We start from the raw sequence: 13,147 nt of genomic DNA on the forward strand, positions 1-13,147 counted from the left end.
ACAACTGAGCAACACATCATTTATCATTTATGGGAGTGTCGGATATCATGGCAGCAATTTCATTGCCACTTTTGTACAGTCGTAGATGCCTCTTTGCAAGTTGAGCATAAGACTGATCTCTTTCAAGGATTCACACCAATATTTTGGGGTATATGTTGGTTGACAACTTTACAAATAAAACAGCTGATGTAGGAGAAAGGCTTCACCCCTCAGCTCCCCCAAGGTTATTTGGCTGTGAATTGGTGATTTGGCCACCTGGGAGCGCCTATCTGAAAAAAACGCAAACTGTACAAGCACACTTGTTCCCCCCCACCATCCAATGCTTGCAGATCAAAGAGGATCCATGCTTTATGGTAACGAAGGCCGGAGAATGATCAAGTGGGACCATCTGAGAGATTCCTTTCCTTCTAGTAGGGCCTGGCTTTTGTCAGTTATTTATTACAATTGGCAGTGAACATAGAAAAAAAACACATGTTTATTATTATTTTATTAACAACTAGAAATGCAGTACACATACACATATATATATATATACATAGTATAAAAGGAGCGACGAGTGGTCTCATTTCCCAATGCGCACTGTTTATTTAATATTGAGAGATTGAACAGGTAAGTGGGGAAACCCTTTGGCCTAGAGTAAGAATCCAAAAACTATTTAGACTCCTGAAGAGATCGTACAAACATTATTAATGCAGCATAGACCTGTCCATGCCTTGAGATGGGACCATATTTGCATGGGGGATGGTGACATCGTATCACTACATATTATCCCCACCAAAAATATCGCCGAATATATGGTCGTCTGGAACAGGGATCATTTTTGGGAGCGGGGGTGTTCATTAAAAATAATGCAGCGGTTGCGGGGGTGTCCCCCGCAGGTTCCATGCCTTAATATCGCCACAAAAATATGGTGATATTTTTGTATGGTGTTATTTTTGCAGGGATATTAAAACATGGAACTAGTGACATTGGTTGGGAAGGCCTTAAGGTGGCACCGGTATTGGCTAAGATGGAGGGTTCACTTTAGGTACCATTGGAGTTGGCAGAGGTATATGGATCCTTAAGAGTAGGCTTTATTCAGAGGTCTTATTTCTACTGGTAATGGTGGAATTGACACTGGTGTTCAGCCCAATTTGGTTAGAAGTGTAATTGGCTTAGGAGTTCAGTTTTCACTAGGTACTTACAGATTTGGTTGAGGCTCAAGTTCCCTTTAGGATCTACTGCTATAGAGAATTCCAGTTCCCATGGGGGTACCTGTAGGATTGGTTTAAAGTGCAGGTTCCTGTTAGTTACCCAGAGGATAGGTGGACGGGCTAACATCCCATTGGTACGCTGAAGATATTTTCTGTGGTCTATTTCCCGTTTATTACTACAGTGATAGATGCCAATGTTTGCTTGCCATTGAGCACCTGGCATGTTTGTAGGAGAGGTGTTGTTAGGGATGCCCAACTGTGGGTTTGGTGAGTAAATCAAGGTCCCATTGGGTATTAGTGGAAATTAGAGGGCCACTCTGATCTGAATATGTAACCACAACATTTTTTGTGGGGCGGGGGGGGGGGGGGATATAAGCTAATTGTGTCTCACCTGGACCAGTTGAGTCAAGTTCTCATTGGGCACATGTAAGATTATCTGTAGCTGGGTTCCACTGGGATCAAGTATATGTGAGGCCTCATTTAACAGCACCAAACTTCACTTACCCGGGGCCATTGGGATGCCAGTGGTTGGTGTCAACAAGACTATGGTTCACCCAAGCCTGTTTCTCAAATGTGTATTCATCCACCCACAAACTTCTATAGTATGGTCCGAATAACATCTACACTACTATTTGGTTTCAGTTGACTCTTCTATAGATTCCTTTTTACTGTCTTTACAATTAGTTGATGTGATATTCAAACTAGGATCAAACAGGACTGGCTCTGGCATCCTCAGGGTTACAGAAGCATGCCCTCTGGTGGTCTGGAAATCGCATTGCTCTTTAGTGGTAAATGCAGATTTATCAGTCCAGCGCTTAGTTCCGACTAGGCTGTTTGGTTGCTCTTAAGATCAGACGCTACGGCGATTGATCATGTCTTGGGATGTGACCATATCTTTCTTCCTAGAAGACAACAGTCTTTAAAGTAATTACAGGAAGGGGAGGTAAACCTTGAATGTACGCTCATCAGAAAAGTAGAATGCCTTCTCTGGATTTTCCATGGGCCTTACATGAAGAAGTTGCATGCATGTTTTGTTGGTGTCTTCTGAGGTATTGGTGTGATACAGTGGCAGAGGTGCAGCAGAGTTCTCATTTGATGCCTACACATAGCATTTTCTATAAGGCGCAGCCAGGTTGAATAAGGAACCAGTGGCAAGCTGGGGAAGCAGGGTTCGCTGGTGGATCATTAGCTGAATTCGATTTCCATCTTCTCCTCCAACTTGTGCAACAAACCGAGGAAATTCCCACTGGAGAGCGAATCTGAGATCTGCAGGTTTATGTCTGAGCTGTGGAGGGAGGAGGCCCCCAGGGAGTAACTCATCTCATGCAACAGCTTGAACACAACTGGGGTGACCTGGAGAAAGAGAAAAAGGGGATGTGTGAGATCATTCAGAAGGAGGGGCGATGTTGAGTATGTTGCGGTCTATGAATGGGTTAAAACAATTTGTGATATTGCCCCTTTGCAACTGGGTCACCCTAAAAAATACTCCAATCCTGGATATTCCCCCTTGCTTTGAATTTGAAGAGAGGCTATCAGCAGGAAGAAAAGGCTTGAAGGAAATGCAGGGATCCATTCAATCAGCTCTTATGCGTATACAAAATCTATTTTTATGGCTAAAGCTATTTTTTGGCAGAATAACACTATAATAGCTATTAATAGGGCTATGGAACTGTTCTCCATCTAAACCTGCCTTGTCTCATCTTGCCTGGTGCTGTCAGTTACACTAGCCAACTATTTTAATGAGCTCTTCATGCAAAAAATTAAAACCATTCAGGAAAATATCTGCCAAAACCTTAAATCCACACATATGAGATTTGGTAACAATCAATACTTCCTTTTGACTTTGGAATGGTCGCCTCAGACACCATATGCATGCTCCTCCAGAGCTTAAAACCTACAAAGCATACATTTGGCATAGCACCTGCATGTGTCGCTCAGACCTATGCAACTCCTCTGGACACATTGTTGATCATGTTTGTCAACCTCTCCATAGTTCAAGGGACAGTGCCTCCAGCCTTAAACATTTCTACTGCTATCCCACTGTTAAAAAAGTAGTCCTTGGTACTTAAAGCCTTATAGAAGGACAGTCCTGTGGCAGGTTTAACTTGCCAGACATATTACTGAAAAAGCTGGTGACTTCTCAGCTACAAGCACATGTTGAGAAATGTCACTATTTAGACACTGTTCAATCTGGTTTCTGTCCCTTACGTGGAATGGAAACTGTACTGGTTGCTGTCTTGGACATTTAAAAAAAATGCAGATGAAGGTGCTGTGACGTTATGGTTTATTCTGGATATGTCTGCAGAAATTGATATAGACCGGACCGGACCCTATATCAGGAGGCAGATGTATAAGCCATCCATATCGTCTGCCCTGCCCCCGCAGTGTTACTCACTAAGACAACCATACAGCCCTTATCCCAGGCAGGTACAACAAGACATAGACAATCTAAGCAGAAGATGGCAAAAGCAGCCAAGCTAACATTACAACAAAAGGAGTAGGCACACACCCCCCAGACACAAGTAGATATGCACTCCAGATGAAGAACATGTACACTAGGTCAAATATGCATTTATACATGAATAATATTAACATAGCTCCACAAGACATGAAGAACACTAACATAACCAATGTATACGTTGAATGCAACATGAACGACCCACGAGTATAGCTCGCTAACATAGAAACCAGGGTATAATTGGGCAGCCATCTTCTGTAAAATGGACACTGCAGAATGTTTTTGAATAGGCCAAGGCCTCAAGACTTTGAGAGAACTCGTGCAGTGCTCAGACGGTAGCTGGCAATTAGAGCCATGGTTAAAGCAAGATAGGAAGGATGGGGCCGGCAGAGCGAAGGCACGAGATAGCAGTTCTGACGCAAGCAGGATACTCCCAGCTTCATTAAAAGTTTATACAAATACAACTGTCCTTTGTTTACCAGGTGCACTAGAATAGCAAGCCAACAAAACCCCATGAAGAACAACTCAAGAGTGTCTCTGGTGGGAAAATGACCCACAAGTTACAATTAGCTAAAATTCCAATAAATAGGAGCTAATTCCATTTCATTCATGGTCCTCTAAAACTTGACTCATAATTGGCGATACTGTCTATTCATTATCCGCCAGCATAAGATAGGAAACCTGTAAGATGAGGGATGGTATCTTTTTTTTTTTAACTGAAATCCATGAGCCTCTCTACCCTCTACACCCTCTCTGGCTCATATCTGGATGACCTGGGGTTGGGTAGTGTGATGCCAACCTATTAAAACCTGTAGTGTCATGCCGCCCATCGAATCATAGGCCAACTAATCCCCGAATGAAGAGATGATGTAGTTTTACCTTTATCGAAATAAGGGTGTTCTCAGGTGGGGCCATCAGAAAGGCTTAGTCCAATTAAATGGTTAACCCCTATGTGATCTATATGTAGCCACATCCCTTAACCAATCTCCATTCCCTGTAGCTTTTATAAAATTGCAATAATGTTAATACGCCATGCATGACACGTCCAAGGTACTTAAAGAGTTGTTTTGTATTTACTCGGAGAGAGCTTTGAGATTGCAATGCGTGTATGCTGTCCTTGCTTTATTTGAATAATGATAAAGCAGGGTTTTGCCATGCAATTTGTCTATTTTGTCCTTGAGTCCGGTTTTGTTTGACTCCTATACCTCTGACATACCTGGGACTTTTGGGCCAGCCTTAACACATGGTAGCAGAGGATCTGGTTGGCTAAGCGTTCTTGAATAGTCAAAGTCCCTGCCGCATCCCCCAAGGACTGCAGGGGTGACCTATGGAGAGCGGGAACACATGCAACAGAGAAGGGTTGTCAGGAGCACCCTTGGAGAAAAGTCCTGTTCGGTCCCTGCAGGCCACCCGGTAAGGCTTGGCGGGTCGCAGGATGAGAGGCGAGACAATACCAAAGACCTTCAGCAGATTAATGGATGCAAGCATGACATAGGCATGGCAAAATGGAGGGGCAGACTCTTTGTATATTTGGGGATTGTGAAGAGATAACAGAAGAATAAGAGCAAAAGAGAGTTGGGTTCTGACATGTGTCAGGAAAGATCACGTGGTAAGCCTCATTACGGGGCATTAATAAAAGAGAAACCGGTGGTGTTGATCGAAGGGTGTGGTCTGGTGCAGGAGCAGCGAGGTGGGGCTAAAGAAGGCACTAATTCGAAGACAGTACTGCAACACGTGTACATATTTACATGCTCTATACAAGGGAAAACATTTATGAAACAGAATAGGTATACCTGAATTATAGAAAATGTAATCAGAGGACATAATAGAACCAGAGATGAAGGAATGGGTGCTTAATCAGCATGACAAAGGGTGTATGACACTCACAGCTCCTCCTCTTCTTCCCTAGAGCAAGGAGCAGTCCCCGACTGAACAGGGATTATACCCATTACATGTATTAAAAGTAGCAGCAGAATATACTAACCCTGCATATGCATCTCCTGCATATAGCAGTGAAGACATTGTAAGTGGAGAGGAAAAAAAGCAAACGACGACCAGTATCCACACATGCAGGGTATGATGAGCGCTGTGAGTTGCAAGCTAGGCTAACAGAAGCAGAGTAAGTGATTCAGAGAGAGAGGCAGGCAAAATGATAAGATGGATACAGCCATCATATCAAGCAAAGGGGTGGGAGGACAGATAATGCTTCAACTCAATGGAAATGGCATTGATGAGTCCAAAGAGAAGGCAAAGGAAGTTAGACAAAGAAAAGAGGAAGAAGAGAAAAGAGTGGAGGAGGAGGAGCGAGAAAGGGAACACAAGAGATGGAGAAGGATAAAAGGGATGATGATGAGAGAGAGAGAGAGAGAGGGAGAGAGAAGGAGAGAAGGAAGGAGAGAAGACTGGAGGGAGAACAGAGGACAGAAGGAGAAAAGCAGGAAGAGAGGGAGAGGCACTGAAAAAGAAGTTGAGGATATTCTTAAGGGGCATACCATTTCAGACCGATGAAAGGGAAAGGAGATGGGGGGAGAGGAAGGAGCAAAGAAACGAGAGAAGAGTCGAGATTAAGACGGGGAACGAGAAAGGAGTATACAGAGAGGGTGCAAGGAAGCTGATACCATTATGCGCAGACATACGGGCTGGATAAAGAGGAAGAAGGAGCTAGGCAAAGGAAAAGTTAGTCTAGACAGCAACAGGAAGGAGGTTATTGGGGCAATAGAAAGGTGGAAAGCGGGACAGTTAGAAAAAGGCAGGAATTTAATGGAGGAAGTGATGAACGAAACATTCAGAACTGATCCCCTTGGGAGATAAGATTCTGAAGACCAGGAGGACGAAGAAAGTGACGACACAATGTTTGAAAATGAAGAAGATGAAGAGAGAGAAGGCGAGGCAGCACAAGCCCCATCCACATTTACCCAGATAGGGAGAGAGGTAGCATGGGCAGACATGGAGGAGCCAACGAGGAGGTCAGAAGCCGTTGAGTATCCACAGCTCCCGAAGGCACACTCTGACCGTTTAGAAGGAAGAACAACATCTGTGACTAGATTGAGAAATCTACCACAACGGAAGAGAGTGAGCATAACAGACGAGATGACAAAGACATGAGGTGCAGCTGTGCTGGGACTGGGCATAGGGCTGAACCAAATCCCCTTATTAGAGAAAGAGGCAGGACTAGCATAATTTATACCATGGCCACAGACAGATAAAAATAAACTACCAATGCTTGCAGTGGGGCAGGAAAGTGGATCTGTGAGTTGATAAGAATGGCAACTGTGATGACACTAGCGATAGGTGACCTAAATAGTCTTTTCCCTGCTATATTGGGCGAGCAATCAGAAGACATTTGGAAGCAGGGATGGTTTCTGGAGTGACCACCCAAAACACACGACATAACTAGCACCTTTTAATACATTTGGAACTGGGGTTTGGAGGGCACTGAGAATACAATACCCGACACCTCAGACAAGGGGGCAATCATGACATGGGAAATGGGGCCCGATGAAGGCCCTGGCTACATATATACAGGACATTCAAGAGAAATGGAGACGAGGGAACCGTGGGACACAAATATCACAATTTCTTACCACGTTTTGAGTTAGGGATTCCCCGAAGAAGTACAGAGGCAATTAAAGAAATTTGTGGGAATAGAGGCAATACCATGGCCCAAGATACAATTGAATATTGTTCACCACTGTAGGTTAAAACAAGAAAATGACAGAAAGAAAGTTGAGGAAAGAAAGATAGAGGAAGCAAAGTTGGTGCAAAAGAAATTGTCAAAATTGACAATGGATGGGGTTATGTTGACAAATGCAGGAGAAAGTAATGCTGTGCAGGAGCTTCAGCAGGCGGAGCCAGGCCCAAATGGGAACTTTGTACGGAGTGGGGGGTGAGCGGTACAACTATTACCCCCGGGGATGAGGGTTTGCACCCAGAGGCAGAGGGTTTGGATTCCCAGACCAGCAAGATGGAGGGTTTATCAGGGGGCAAACACAATTTGGAGGACTACCACAACAGCATTGGACATGTGGGAAAATGGGGCACATTTAATGTGCATGCAGAAGCAGAGGAGGGATGCAACAGAATTTTCAACAAGTGGACAGATACCCCCCCACTGTACAACGCAGAGCCACCAACATATTACGCCCAAGATCACTTGCAGTATCAAACACAGCAAATACAGCAGACGCAACAGGGGATGTCATCCCAGACACAGCAAGCACCAATGCAGACGCATCAAGCACCAATGGAGACACAACAAGCTCCAATGCCGTCACTGGTACCAGCACAGCAGAACGCAGTGACACCATGGGCCGCAAACATATTGCCACAGGCATCAACACTGAGAATCTGGACGGGGGCAGTAGTGGGAGGGAACCAATTCAACGGGACAGGGTGGACATAGGTGACAAGAAATGTTCCTTTTTAGTCAATACTGTAGCTACATGCTCCTGTGTTAGAGAGGGAAAATTACCCATGTCAGGTATATTCATGGACGCACTGGGATTTTCTGGGGCGAGGACAAAGGTTCAATTTACAGATAGCTTACCCATAACCATAGGAGAACACGACCTGGCTTTGCGATTTATTATATTCCCACCAGACACCAGTAAAGATATTGGGGAAAGACTTCATGATTAAATTAAACATGACGATATCATTTACTGAACAGAGGACAATATGTTCCACCCCAGGGATCCATTATGTAAATGCATAAGAATGGATAACATCCTTTTATGGTCAGAACGCACAGAAGGGGGTGCCACTCAACCCGTGTTGTAGCAGCAGGGGCTCTATAGCAGTCACCCCAATTACCAGCAGAGACACACTCGGGCCCATCAAAAACTCCCCGCAGCAAGAATGGAAGAGTCAGCCATGGGGCAACATTTACTGTCTTCAATATCTAACAAAACGACAGGGATCATACTAGAAAAACATGAATTCGCCAGGGTTCTCGTCTTCTGAGCATGTGTTACCCGGTTTTATCCACGTGTGATGTCAAAAAACCAAGCTCCACCCCAGAAACCTACTGTAACGCTCACCTGATTACCGTAGAGGCGCCGGTCTTGACTGGGCGTATACCGTATCTTCAAAGGTGATGTGTAACACACGGCTGGCTCTTTGGGCTGGACCTCTGTGCACTGTATGTCTGACTCGAATGGTAAGATGTCTGCAGATAGAAAATATGGGATTAAGGAACTGGGTTATTGAATGTCTCTCTTCTTCCCTTTCTCTTCTCCTGTAGAACCCCAAAGGTTAACGCTCTCACCTTAGGTAAGTGAACGCCGTGCTCTCCATCTGCCTCGGGGCAGGGTGCTGTAACCAGTTTCTTCACTGGATAAGGGGAGCAGGCCGCTTGACTTCAGAGGACTGCTGTCCGTCGTTTACTGCACGAACGGTAAGTTTCGAGTAATTCTAATGTCTTTAAAGTCTTTAGTAATGGTGTTTCTTGTTTTGCAGGGTTCCGGCGATGGCAGATGACGGGCTGAAGTGAGTTGAAGATGGAGCCCGTGTGATGAACAGAAGCGCCTGGAAGCACGTAAGTAAGCGCTTGTTGCCTGCTTCACGATGCGCTCTAACTGTCTTTTTATTTTGCAGGTACAAGTTCGGAGCGGCTGCAGGGTGCCGGAATACCCACTGGGTTAGATGTGGAAAGGAGTAATGGCACGTGAGTATTAAAGTTCCCCAATGTCTTTAAACGCACCTTGTTTTGTCTTTCAGATGCGGGATGCAGCGCCGAAGGCCTCCGGAGTGTGCAAAGAGTTGGTAAGCTTTTGTCTTTCAGATGCCGGAATGCAGTGTGAAGACCTCCGGAGCGCACGAAGAGTAGGTAAGCCTTTGTCTTTCAGATGCCGGAATGCAGCGCGAGGCGTTGGTGACAGCCGATGGACCAGGTAAGTGAAGAGCTGTCACTGAAGACCGTAATGCTAACCTGTTCTTTCTTGTCTTTATAGGTGTTGCTGAAGACTGGATTCAGGATGGTAAGCCTTTTTCCTTAGGCCCAGGATCAGATGCAGAAGACACGATGAGCGTTCTGCTGCAGAGGATGCAGAATAACGCAAAGCAAGATTCATCCATCGGGTGTGGTTTAAATAGCCTCCTGTAGTGCTTAGGTGTCTCCTTCCACAGCCACGCCTAGGTAAGAAAAGAGTTCCTGCTTTCCAGAAGAGTTCCAGTGTTCTGAATCTAGGGAGTGGCTCCTGCCCCACCCAACAGGAAAAGTAGTTCCAAACAGAAGAGGATCAGAGGCTCAACTGGCAGGCAAGTAAGCAGCATGGTCTGCTGCAGGTAAGTCCACCCAAGCATTATGAGCCCGGCGCTTCCAGCGCTGGGACTGGGCATATTTATGAGCCTGGTGCCACTGGCGCCAGGACTGGGTCCAAAAGGTCCCAATTGGGACTGGTTGGCACTCGGAACCTGGGTTATGGATCTGCTTCCAAGGGAGTTGGGAAAACCCTGACCTTTTGGAAGCAGAGATCATGACAGTACCCCCCCCTCAAGGCCCCTCCCAAACCGGGCTTCTCCGGGGGTTTTGGCTTGTCAGGAAATGTTCGGTGAAATCTTTTGATTAGGCGAGGAGCGTGGACATATTCAGCAGGTTCCCAGGATCTCTCTTGGGGGCCGTAGCCTTTCGAGTCAATTAGGTAAAATAGTTTAGATTTGGAGATCTTGGAGTCCAGAATGCTTTTGACTTCAAACTCGATTTCTCCATCAACTAGGATAGGTTTTGGAGATTTAGTTAGTCGGGTTTGAGGTTGCACGGGTTTTAATAGAGAGACGTGGAAGACCGGATGTATTTTCATGTGCGGGGACAAGTCGAACTTGACCGCTACTGGGTTTACTATGGTAGTGATGGAATAGGGACCAAGGTATCTTGGGTTGAATGTGCGTGGCCCTTTTAGAGGTAGATATTTGGTGGATAACCAGACTTGATCCCCTACTTGATATTGAGGGGCTTCCTTCCGATGTTGATCTGCTCCTTTCTTGTATTGCTCTTTAGCCCTTTGAAGGTGAGAAACAGCTTCCTTAAAGGCCTGGGTGATTGTAGAATGCAGGTAGTCTACTGCTGGTGTTTCAAGATCTTGGAGAGGATCCAACTCCGAGGTTCGAGGGTGACTGCCGTACAAAAGAAAAAACGGGGTTTTCCCAGTTCCCGAATGGACAGAGTTATTGTAGGCATATTCGGCTATCCAAAGGATGTCTTTCCAAGTTTTTTCAGTTTGTCGCAGCATGTAGTGTAAATACTGTTCCAGAGTTTGATTGGTCCTCTCGGTTTGTCCGTCGGTCTGAGGGTGGTGACTGGTCGATAGTCTCACATCAATTTGAGCCGACCGACAGCAACTTCGCCAAAAATGAGAAATAAATTGACTACCTCGATCCGAAATTAGAACCGAAGGAAAACCGTGCAGTCGGACGATGTTTTCGAGAAATTCTCGGGCCAGAGTTGCTGCTGTTGGCAAGCCTTTGAGCGGAATGAAATGCGCCATCTTGGAGAATAAGTCCACGATTACTAGAATCGTATTGTATCCGGAGCATGGAGGTAGATCGGTGATGAAGTCCATAGAAAGCGTATGCCAAGGGCGAGGTGGGATGTCAATAGGGCGTAAGAGGCCAGCTGGTCTTTCCTTTTGACTCTTGTTTTGGGCGCATACTCCACAGGACATTATAAAGTCTCTGATATCTTTTTTCCAAGACGGCCACCAGAAGTAGCGCTTGATCTTTTCTGAGGTCTTGGCCATACCGGTATGTCCTTCCATTAAAGAATCGTGATAACAAGAGATTACTTTTTTCTGTAAATCTGTGCTGGGTAGGTATAATCGTTCTTGGAAATACAATAAGTTGTCCTTTACTGCAAAGTCCTTTCCCTGCAGATGCCAATTCTGTATGTCTGCTGGAGTTGCATGTTGCCTGGCTTTATCCTTAACTTCCTCTATGGATTCTGTGGCGATTACACCCAGAATTCTTTGTTCGGGAATGATTGGTACAGGTTTAGGGTTGATCAAGTGTTCTTCCACTCCCATCCGAGAAAGGGCATCAGCTTTACCGTTCTTTGTACCAGGTCGATAGGTAATTATGAAGTCAAACTCTGCAAAGAATAATGCCCAACGGAGTTGTCTAGAGGATTGGGCTTTTGCGGTTTTCAAATATTGCAGGTTTCGGTGATCCGTAATCACAGTAACGGTGTGTCGGGCCCCCAGCAGATAATGCCGCCAAGCCTTAAAGGCAGACTTGATAGCCAGAAGTTCCTTGTCAGTAATCGTGTAATTGATTTCAGGAGGCGAGAATTTGCGGGACCAAAATGCCACGGGATGCAACTGATTGGTTACCGGGTCCTTTTGTGATAGAACTGCCCCCATGGCAAGGCTTGAAACATCAGTTTCCACGATGTAGGGGAGTTCGGCGCGAGGGTGTTTTAAGATTGGTGCAGAGATAAATTTAGTCTTCAAATCCTGGAAAGCTTGTTCCGCCTCGGTAGACCATTCAAAACGTTTGTTTTTCTTTAACAAGGCAGTGATGGGCTGGACTATTCGAGAGAATTCGGGGATAAACCTGCGGTAAAAGTTAGCAACGCCTAACATGCTTTGCACACCTTTTACGGAGGATGGTGATGGCCATTTGAGAACTGCATCGACCTTCTTTAAATCCATACGCACTCCGCCAGGTGATAATATGAATCTCAAGAATTCAACTTCAGTCACGTTGAAAACACATTTTTCCAACTTAGCGAAAAGTTTGTGTTGACGCAATCTTTCGAGGACCTTTTTCACGTGTTTCCGATATTCAGATTCCGATGAAGAATAAACGAGGATGTCGTCAATGTAAACAACACCACACACATCTATGAGCTCTCTGAGGACATCGTTCATAAAATATTGAAAGGCGGCCGGGGCATTGCAAAGTCCGAAGGGCATGACCTGATATTCAAATAGCCCATACTTGGTGCGGAAGGCCGTCTTCCATTCATCGCCCTCTTTTACTCGTACCAAGTGGTAAGCTCCTCTAAAATCCAGCTTTGTATATATGCATGCTTTTCTGACTTGGTCCAGGAGTTCAGGAATCAAAGGTAACGGATATCTATTCTTAACGGTGATCTGGTTCAGGGAGCGATAATCTATACAAGTTCTAAGGTCTCCTTCCTTTTTTGGAACGAAGAGCAAAGCTGAAGAAGCAGGGGACTTGGAAGGACGAATTAACCCATTTGCCAGGTATTGACCCAGGTATTGTCGAAGGTGAAGGTTCTCAGGCTCGGTGAGGGCATACATTCTACTACAAGGAGGAGTAGATCCAGGTATCAGGTCTATCTGGCAGTCATAAGACCTATGAGGAGGTAGAGAGTTAGCCTGATCCTTCCGGAAAACATCTTGGTATTCTAGGTATTCGGGAGGTAACTGGGGAGTCTCTGAAGAAATTGCTGCCAGTGCAACACCAGGTGGAGGGTGACAAGTAGAGACACATTCTGGAAACTGGACCGTTCTTGCTCGCCAATCGATCAGAGGAT

General features: G+C 45.4%; 1 protein-coding gene across 3 annotated transcripts in view; it reads right to left on the reverse strand.

The window, feature by feature from the left end:
* Nucleotides 1-470: 470 nt before the first annotated feature.
* IRF3 (interferon regulatory factor 3) overlaps nt 471-13,147 on the reverse strand; it is a 430,041-nt gene continuing 417,364 nt past the window's right edge. For all 3 annotated transcript variants that reach the window (XM_069605200.1, XM_069605192.1, XM_069605193.1), the window contains one exon: nt 471-2,546. In XM_069605200.1, the coding sequence (XP_069461301.1) occupies nt 2,379-2,546 (168 nt within the window). In that variant the 3' untranslated portion in view covers nt 471-2,378. The remainder of the gene's footprint in view (nt 2,547-13,147) is intronic.

Source organism: Ambystoma mexicanum, chromosome 1p (genome assembly GCF_040938575.1).
Source record: "Ambystoma mexicanum isolate Mex_15411 chromosome 1p, UKY_AmexF1_1, whole genome shotgun sequence".
Classification (NCBI taxonomy): domain Eukaryota; kingdom Metazoa; phylum Chordata; class Amphibia; order Caudata; family Ambystomatidae; genus Ambystoma; species Ambystoma mexicanum.